This window comes from Saccostrea echinata, unplaced genomic scaffold (genome assembly GCF_033153115.1).
Source record: "Saccostrea echinata isolate AGI-Se365-2 ecotype Australia unplaced genomic scaffold, CSIRO_AGI_Sech_v1 ptg000030l, whole genome shotgun sequence".
Taxonomy (NCBI): Eukaryota; Metazoa; Mollusca; class Bivalvia; order Ostreida; family Ostreidae; genus Saccostrea; species Saccostrea echinata.
The window spans coordinates 31,540,001-31,550,000 of record NW_026889779.1 but is presented as its reverse complement, the minus strand read 5'-3'; the positions used below and the strand labels follow the sequence as shown (position 1 = coordinate 31,550,000).

Genomic DNA, 10,000 nt, shown 5'->3' with positions numbered 1-10,000 from the left:
AATGTATCACAGTGTAACACAGGGTCCAGTATAATTAAAGCAGCAACTGATCACATTTCACCACACTTTTCCAAAGTTTGGCAGCAAGGAGCAGGGATTCTCTGGAGCTATCTCAAGGTCTGTCAAACCTTTCAACACAATTTTCATTTTACGCTGTCTTGCTATATCAGCTATAACACTCCTACCGTCTTGTGATATTTTGTGATCGTAGATGTCTAGGAACACAAGCTGTGAACAGTTTGTCATGAGATCTATGATGGCCGCCTCCGAGATTGTCGAGATCCAGCTGAGGTTCAGTTCCCTGAGGTTTTTGGCGTGTTTAGACAGAGCTTTGGCAGCTCTATCTGTCAAGTGTTTACAGGCACACAGACTTAGTGACTCCAGATGAGGTAGTTTCTGCAAAGTCATAAATTCTGATAAATAATAAGACAGCATAAAATACCAGTAGCCCTTTTCACAAAAAACTCTTATGACCAAGATAAAAATTTCACAAATCTGTAAGATTTTGTTTGATAGAGATATTCATTTTTTTTTTCTAAGATGTTATTTACAATGTTGTCTAAAGTAATGGAAAAGTAAAGTTTTTTGTGATCTACTACAATGTAGATACTCGTAGGAGAGTAGGAAATTTTTTGTCTTAGTCATAAGATTTTTTGTGAAAAGGGCCACTGGTATGTCTCTGTGTGAAAAATTGAAATAATATCATAAACAGTTTAAGTTTTTTGATTTGTAAGTGTATCTCGATTACGCAAGTATCATATATATACTGTATCTACAGTATTCATTAGTTACAGAGTTTAAAGTAGTAACTTTTTTCTATGTGTTACATCACTATACACAGCATACCGTATGAGCAGAAATTTTAGTGAGGATTCAATTTTTTTGCATTTTTAGCAAGGGTGAAGAGTTCCCTATAATTGGATATTGCTAACAATTCATTCTGTATTGGAGGTTACTTTTATCTTTCTAGGCATCACAACATTCCTAAAATTACTTCTCGCTAAAATTAAATACCAATTTTTAGGAAAAATCACTGAATTTGCGGCTCGCTAAAAGTTCCACTACTACAGTAATTCATCAATGTACACACATTACCTTGACTAGTTGCTCCATGATACTGTCCGTCATTAAATACCCACAATCCTTTAGACTGAGTACCCGGAGGTTTGGACAGTTCCTCCACACCAGTCTAAGTGTGCTCTCAGTAACGTAGACTCCAGACAAATCCAGATGTTCCAGAACTGGAACCAGGAGCTGTCTCAATGCTGCACTGTTTAACTTGCTCTGTTTCTTCATCTTCTGAATCATCTTACTACAATATTGGTTCAGAAAATTACAATGCCTGCTGAAAGTTATTTACATTAGTAAGCAACAATTTAGGAAAGCACTGGTTTGTACAGTTAAAGTAAGCAATCTACAACTTGCAACACAACACATAAAGCTCATAAAAAATTTAATGGATGTTAATTGTCATATGATGTATCTAAACAAACCTAACTAGGTGCTCATCTGGAAAGTCTTCAAGGTCATAATCATTAAGGTTAGTACAGATGTACTGTAGACAGGATTCTGTAAGCCTGGGCACACTGGACCCTTCATGGCAGGGGTTCTAGAAAGATTAACATATTGAAAATTTTCATGTTGCAACTGGTAAAGAACTTAAGGTTAGACATTGAAAATGAACTATAAAAAGCGTGTATCTGAGCATGGAATAATACAGTACGTTACTAAATTTTCACAACACCTTATTTTCACTAGATAAACATTTGGTACAGTGTATTTATAAGCGAGACAAAATTTTCACGAATTCTGGTTAATGTTGCTTATAATCTATACTAATAACAAGAGGCCCAATGGCCTTAATGGTCTACAATACAATTTAGAGGATCCATAAACTGATAAATGAAGCTTTGTTGCCCAAAAGTAAGAAAAATAGTATGATTAGCATCAAAAAAAATAATTGGTCTAGTATCTATCTGTCACATTACTATGCAGACTATTAACAAAATGTCTTTTATTTAACCCCATATTATTATTTCTCACATTGGCCTCTCTTGGCCTTTGAAGAACATTAAAAAAGATCAGTTATTTTTGTCTCATTTTTATTCATCTATTATTTCCAAGTCTACCTTATCGTTAAAACTATGAAAGTACTTTTTTTATTAAACAATAAATATTCTTGCATAATTCTCATATTCTATTAAACTTTCAAATACATTGTTTATAGTGATTAATTATCAAAGGTGAATGGCAAAGGGGAATAACTTTGCTCAGCAGAATACAAGTTAACAGAGCCCTGGCCAGGACCAGGACACTTAACTAAATGGTCCATGTGTTCAAAATTCTAGAAAAAATACCTTTGCATATTAAAACTTTTACTCTGTTTGCCTCGAATATGCCCAGAAGCATAGAAGATTTTCAAAGAAATGCTTTTTCACTATTTTATTAAATAAATAAAGCCCCACCCTTACACCAGAACATCTGACCCAGGGGCCATGAACTCACAATTCTGGAAGAAGCACCCTTGCTCATCATAACTGTACACTTGTTTCTTTGCTTTATAACCAGTTGTAGAAAAAAAATATTTTGAAAGAAATTATGCATTTTCACTATATAATCAATAGAGCCGGCCCCACCACTTCACCAGAACCCGTGACCCAGGGGCCATGAATTTCACAATTTTGGAAGAGGCATTCTTTCTTATCATAACCATGCACTTCCTTTGTTTGAATAAAACCCAGGATCAGAGAGGAAGATTTTGAAAGAATTTATGCATCTTCACTATATAATCAATGGAGCCCCGCCTTACCACCAGAACCCTTGACCCAGGGGCCATGAATTTCACAATTTCTGAGGAGGCAGCCATGCTCATCATAACTATGTACTTAGTTTATTTCATATCCTGGAGAGAGAAGATTTTCAAAGAATAAATGCATTTTCACTATATATATCAATAGAGCCCCACCTTAACTCCAGAACCCCTTGACCAGGGGCCATGAAATTCACAATTTTGGAAGAGGCAACCATGCTTGTCATAACTATGCACTTAGTTAGTTTATTTAATACCCAGGAGCAAAGAAGAAGATTTTCAAAGAATTAATGCAATTTTACTATATAATCAATAGAGCCCCACCCTAACACCTCAACCCCTGACCCATGTGCCATAAAATTCACAATTTCTGAAAAGGCAGCCATGTTCACCATAACTATGTTCTTAGTTAGTTTATTTAATACCCAAGAGCAGAGAAGATTTTCAATGAATTAATGAATTTTCACTATATAATCAATAGAGACCGCCCAAACACCAAAACCCCTGACCAAGGGCCCATGAAATTCACAGTTTTGGAAGAGGCACTCTTGCTCATCATAACTATGTACTTAGTTACTTTATTTAATACCCAGGAGCAGAGAAGAAGATTTTCAAAGAATTAATGAATTTTCACGATATAATAAATAGAGCACCGTCGTAACACCAGAACCCTTGACCCTGGGGCCATGAAATTCACAATTTTGGAAGAGGCACTCTTGCTCATCATAACTATGTACTTAGTTATTTTATTTAATACCCAGGAGCAGAGAAGAAGATTTTCAAAGAAATAATGCACTTTCACTACATGATCTATATAGCCCCTTCCTAGCACCAGAACCCCTGACCCTGGGGCCATGAATTTCACAATTTTGGTAGAGGGCTCAATGCTTATTACAATCATGCCAACAGTTTGACTGCTTGATGTCCAGGAGTAAGAAGAAGATTTTTAAAGATTGCATTAATTTTGGTGGTTTTAGCCCCACCCCTCAGGCCCTAGGGGGGCATGGACCATGAAATTCACAACTTTTGTTCCCTTCATCCATAGATGCTATATGCCAAATTTGGTTGAAATTGGTTAAGTGGTTTCAGAGAAGAAGCTAAAAGTGTTCAAATGTTAACACACAACACACGACGCACGCCGACGGATGAAAACGAATAGCAATATGTCACCTGAGTGACTCAGGTGACCTAAAAATGAAACTGAGAATGAAATTTTGCAAGCAAATTGGCTCGCATAATTATGCGAAAATAAAGTTCCCCTGAATAAAAAGTGATTTGCAGTAGGTGTTTATACATGTATATTTAAAGCTTTTGTGGAAAAATTAAACATAGCAGTAAAGATATAAACTTAACATAATTCTCAGTAAGCACAGATCAGACAAAAAGGCAATATAAGCTAGAATCCCATTTACTACACAGATTTCACAATGTCATGTTAAAATGATTTAGATGAAAGAGGGAAACTTAATAGATATGCTCATTTGAAAGCATTGTCATCATTTCTAAAACCTCAAAAATTAGCCCTCAAAATTTGACTTCACTACAAACCAAACAATATACTGTGTGCCTTTCTACAACTCCTTGGTATAACACTTCCTTCTAAAAACAAAAATATCCTAAATGGGTGAGTACCTCCTCAAAGTTCCTACAGAAGCATGCCCTGACGTAGATCTTTCCGTTCTCCTCCTTCCGTTCGAATCTCTTGGCATTCCTGTGAGACAGGGAGATATCTACTTTGTGAATCACTTCTTCTTTTGAGTTGTGTCTCATTAACTCCAAATCCAGAAGCTGATCTAGCTCCACAAAATCTTCAAGTAAAATCATTTATTAGACTATATGTAAGTGACTAAGATCAATAATACTTTGAAATCACTAATTTTTGTAGGGAGTTAATTATTCATTGTTTTTGTGGAATGAAGTGACCCCCAAATTCATATCCCCAATGAAATGTTAAATTTCAGTACTGCAGAATGAGGTTTCTTCTTTAACAAGTTTAACCTTTAAAATCATCCATTCAAACAAGTAATTTTTCCACAAATCACAAAAATATGACCCCTCAAAGTTCGAAAATATGTGATTTTACAGTAATACATATTTTTCCATTTTAACATCTTTAAAATATTTACTGATTTTTTATTTACTAATGATGAACATGTCTTGGGCATCTTTGAAATTTCTACAAATGATCAACATATTTTTTTTTAAAAATTACCTCCACAATACAATTTGAGCCCCTCTTTTAAGGCACCATATCTAAGGATGTAACAAAGGCGTTTGGAGAGCCGGTCATCTTTCTCAAGTTTCTTTTCCTCCATTTCTAAAGAGATATTATTCTTATCTGTACCCATCCTAAAGGTATTTTTAGTTCCTGAAATTCACATTAAAGAGGTTTACAACTTGCAACCATATACATATATGACCATGTAATTCATGCATGCATATATCTCTATCTCATATATATAATAAGTGGCTTAAAGCTGAACATGATTCGAAAAAGGAAGAGAGTTATCTTGTCCACCATATTAGTTTTCTCAAGGCTGTCATTAACCAACTGCTATATAAACCTCAGATTTGTTCACGGTGCAATGTATTTTGCTTCACGGATTCTACCTGAGCACAGGTCTCCGTCATTGTCATTGTGATATACTTGGGCACGACAAAAATGACTTTTGTATGCCTCTGCCACACCAGGAAAAAGTAATCAAAAGATATTGATATCAACTGCACAGGCCAATGCATTACAAAGTGAAATAAACACAAATGAACCTTCGATGAAATAAAATGTAAACAAAAAGGACAACGTGAGATATACTGAAGAAACACAAATTTTTGTGGGGATATTATTTCATTGAATTGTCATCTAAAAAGATTTCGTTGGCATTAAATTTCGTTGTTTTGAAAGTAACACTATTCAATGTATAGTCATTTAAAAATTTCATGTGGAATTTAATTTCATTGATAATTGATAACAAAGAAAAATTTAATCCTCAACGAATATTTCTGCTTTTACAGTAGATGTACTACACACCACAGTGACCAGCTAAATCAATCAGGTATAACGAATGTGAAGGGTTTATATACCTGAATGCTGATATAAAAGATGGGAAAACTAATATGGCGTATGCCTATTTATGAGATGTGTTCAGCGTTTAAGTAAAAACTCTTATACTGTAGTATTAGTCAACAAAGGATGGATTTTACCCGATCATCATATTGACTATTCTCTATTGAGAAGTTGCTGGCTCGTTTAACACTCCCCCTCAACGTTGAGGGGGAGTATTAAACGAGCCAATAACTTCTCAATAGAGAATACATATTGACATGATATGGTTTTAAATATTGAATGTACAAAATATAAAGGCATTTCCCGTATAATTTTCTCTATCATCAATATCTTACCTCTAGCTCTACTTTTCATAGTTCATATTAAACTAAACAATCTCTACCTAGACATGAAATTAACAGATGGGTGATTGCACAACAGTAGGAAACGTAGGGAAGACAGCGATCATAAAACAATGTTGTGTAGAATTTCTGGTCGTGTCATCACTTTAAAAATATTTTTGAAGAAGTGAACTGACAAAACTTCATTTTTTTTTAAAAGAAAACAAGATGACACACAAAGTTATGAAAGTATAACCTTTATCATCTATTTAGACTCAACAATTGTAAAAACGAAAGTACCAAAAAATAAATCGTTCTTTAAATGTGTCGATATCGTAAAATGATCGTTCTAATCCGTTCTACATAAATTATATATGTAGTTAATAACGAATTTATTCTTTTAACAGTATTTAAATTTATAAAAATCGAATGATCAAAGTAAGGAAATGTTAGTTCTTTGAACAAATTGTGTTTTTATGTACCAATTATCTAAATACTTGAATCAAATCGAAAGTAGCATGATACCCCCACAGAAAACAAAAACATGGAGGGTAAAGAAAAACATCAGTGTGAAGTCTGTCAAACTAACGTCTCAAAATACAAATGTCCAAAATGTATCATCAAATAGTAAGTAAACTGAATAACCAATTTCAGTTTCTGTTCATTCCAAATATAACTGTTTTTAAAAGGATATTGGAATACATGTACTGCAAATCTCATCAGAAGCAAGTATAACTATGTACAAGTTTGGCTTTGAAAAAAGCCTGAAATTTCATTTGGTTGGCTTCATTAATCCCTCTGCTGCACAGTTTAAGTTTTAAGGCTATATATCAATTTAAGTCCATGCAATACACTCTACTGGCAAATAGCATAGAAAACTGAAAAAAGGCCACTAAATTTAATTTCCTTGAAATACACGTAGCCTACCTTTAAAAATTAGCTTTGTATCCAAATAATTCACATATTCTCAATTAAAAAGAGTAAAAAAAAACTGTAGTTTAAGTGAAATAATGTTCACAATCATTTTAAATATTTATAATAATTTTGGTTGTATTTCAAGAATAGGAGGAGAGAATTCATGACTTTTCTTCCATTAACCAACAATGCAATAAGTTGCATAAAAAGAATTATAGTTGCTGCAATAGCAGGTGATTTAATTATTAATCCTTAAAGTTGGAACCATGGGAAACTGAATACAAACAAATAGACTTGCTTCTTTTCACGAAAACTTTTATTAAGAGTACAATCTTGTACAGGTGTAACTGAAATTCAGTTTGAAAAAAAAAGTGCAGACATCCATGAAAATACCATCAATGGTTCTTGATACTGGTGATTAAATCCTAATGCCTATAAATATCGAGTATTGATGTCAATGGTATTGTGTACCATTATATTGTCTTTATCATTTATTATTTTACTTTTATTAAGGGTAAAATCTTGTAACTATGAAATTCATGTATGTATGTATGTATGTATGTATATATTATGTATCAGTATTTAGACCTACATTTTTTGATATAAGTTTCTGTTATGATTATTGCAAAATACTGGGAATTAAGGAGGAGAAGGACCTTGAGCTGAAAAAATACTTGTCATTCAATTTTTTTCATATTTTGTGTATTTCTTATTAAGTATGTCCCACATATCATAAAGCAGTTATATCATTAGGTTTCTTACCTTATTTTGGAGATAATGATTGACAAATACTATGCCCTACAGTATCTAAGTGGAGTTTTAATTTTCCATGTTTCCGGACTCATCACTCTGTCCATAATGGGATTTTTTAAGCATATATAAAAAAATATTAAAGTGGACATGTATCTTTTAAAATAATACAGAGTATAAATAGATTGAAAATTCGAAAAAGCAAGTTTTGTCTATCACACTGCATCTGGATATGGAAAATTACGCACTTTTTAAGACAACTTAAACAATAAAAAACGTAATTTACAAAAAATTCTATCATTCAATATTTTTTTATTTACGTTGAAATGCAAATCCTTCAAATTATTGATGAACTGTAAAAATTTCGAATGATGAAGCTGACCTCAATATTTCACAGGACATCGTTAAAGAGGACATAAGCATGACAAAAAACGTGTCATGTTACATTTCTCGAATACGGGAAAAACCAACTGTGACGTCATGAGTAAGCTAAATAAGCAAAATAAGATATACCTACATAAGATTTCCGTCATCAGCCATGCAAAAATAATTTTTGTGTTCCCTGTTTCTCGAAATATTTCATCATATACCGATTATGACCTGTTTTTACATAATAATACCGCCCCTGTGTTCACCGAGTATGATCTTGCTGTACTAACAGATCGTGTATGACGTCACCGACTTGTTGGACGCACAGTTTTGGAAACAGAGGAGTGGATCAACCTTTTTCATAATCTGTTAATGTTTACCAGAATGTTGAAACTTTTTACTTTTTTTTTAAAATAAGATGGTAATTAAAGTTAAAACATTGTCAAAAATTTATACAAGAACTGACGCTTTACACGTTTTGCACTTATATAAACGGAGACTATGACGTAGTTAAACAGAATCATGTGACCATGTGTCCTTCTCCTCCTTAATTAAATCCTAATCCATTGTGTATCCAATTCATCAACTCATGTCTGACAATAATGTCTTCTTCCTTTCTTGTAGTTGTTCTGTCAGCTGCTTTAAGTTACATAAAGGTAAGGATCTTACAAAATGAATTTAAGATTTTAATTTTGTCTCATTGCACATACTCGTAGATGTGAAGTAAAAGTATGAAACCAAGTACAATATGAAACAGTTTAATGTTCAAGAATAACGACAAGAATAATATTTATCAGAACTTAATTGACCCTTTTTGATGAAGGGTCCTGTACCATTTCAAATGGGAATTTTAAAGTCATATATGGCAATTTTTTTTATAAGTTCAGACTAACTAAAATTAAAAAAATCTTTCTATTTGTTTTATTAATTTATATAAAGATAGGACTTTCCTGTAAATTACACAATTTAAATCAATCATGTTTCAAAGATATTAGAAGATTAATACAATAACCGATTTATTTACCGACTCCGCATTTAATTTACTTACACAGTTTAAAATCAATTCAACTATGGAAACATGAGGTTATTCAAGTTCAAAATCGGTGAAAATTTTAATTTGAACGTAAATAACATCTATCATGCTTATCTACACTCAATCTCGTATTTTTTTTTTAAGCTCAGATACGCCATATATAGCTTTATATTGAAAAAAAGTGACAACATTTGGAAATTGATGGCACATCATGTTTCAATGTAGAATAGAGACAGTTATATTGTAGGCTTATCCTCTATGCACATCTTAACAGAATCTCAAAATTAAAAATTGTTGATAAAAAGCACTGAAAAATTCAATCTGCTTGTCACTTGGAAAAGAGTCAATTTTCAGTTGGGATGGGGGGCCTTTTACCAGGTCTTCATGCAGTGCTCTTTATTTAGTCATGATTTATGTTAATCCAAATATAGCCAGCAGGTACAAAACTCATTCAATAAAACATGTACATAACAAATAGTATGAGTAATGTGGATTTTAAAAAAAATACAACTCCTTGCCCATCTACTGATGATGAAGAATCTGACAATTGAAAGTCCGTGAGTTGTTGATCGAAATATAATTCTTTCTGTCAGTTCTATTTACATTATAAATCTAATAGTTATCTTGTGACATTCAATAAGTTTTTGCTGTACATTAATGACTATACAGGAAGACACCTAAATTTTATGCAAGTATGCAAAATATATATATGCATAAATTTGTTTTGTTCATGAAAAATG

General features: G+C 32.8%; 2 protein-coding genes across 3 annotated transcripts in view; one reads left to right on the top strand and one right to left on the bottom strand.

Moving 5' to 3' along the window:
- Positions 1 to 6,399, bottom strand: part of LOC133197719 (F-box/LRR-repeat protein 15-like) — a 6,966-nt gene extending 567 nt beyond the window's left edge. The window contains exons 1-6 of one of the 2 annotated variants that reach the window (XM_061333896.1): positions 6,209 to 6,399; positions 5,022 to 5,177; positions 4,442 to 4,617; positions 1,494 to 1,609; positions 1,096 to 1,312; positions 1 to 396 (exon numbers count right to left, since the gene is read on the bottom strand). The exon at positions 1 to 396 is cut by the window's left edge and continues 567 nt beyond it. In XM_061333896.1, coding sequence (XP_061189880.1) covers positions 58 to 396; positions 1,096 to 1,312; positions 1,494 to 1,609; positions 4,442 to 4,617; positions 5,022 to 5,177; positions 6,209 to 6,227 — 1,023 coding nt within the window. In that variant the 5' untranslated portion in view covers positions 6,228 to 6,399 and the 3' untranslated portion in view covers positions 1 to 57. The remainder of the gene's footprint in view (positions 397 to 1,095; positions 1,313 to 1,493; positions 1,610 to 4,441; positions 4,618 to 5,021; positions 5,178 to 6,208) is intronic. The other variant, XM_061333897.1, reaches the window with a different exon arrangement.
- A 297-nt stretch (positions 6,400 to 6,696) lies between these two features.
- LOC133197718 (zinc finger HIT domain-containing protein 3-like) overlaps positions 6,697 to 10,000 on the top strand; it is a 9,564-nt gene continuing 6,260 nt past the window's right edge. Inside the window, exons 1-2 of the mRNA XM_061333895.1 lie at positions 6,697 to 6,820; positions 8,852 to 8,883. Coding sequence (XP_061189879.1) covers positions 6,738 to 6,820; positions 8,852 to 8,883 — 115 coding nt within the window. The 5' untranslated portion in view covers positions 6,697 to 6,737. The remainder of the gene's footprint in view (positions 6,821 to 8,851; positions 8,884 to 10,000) is intronic.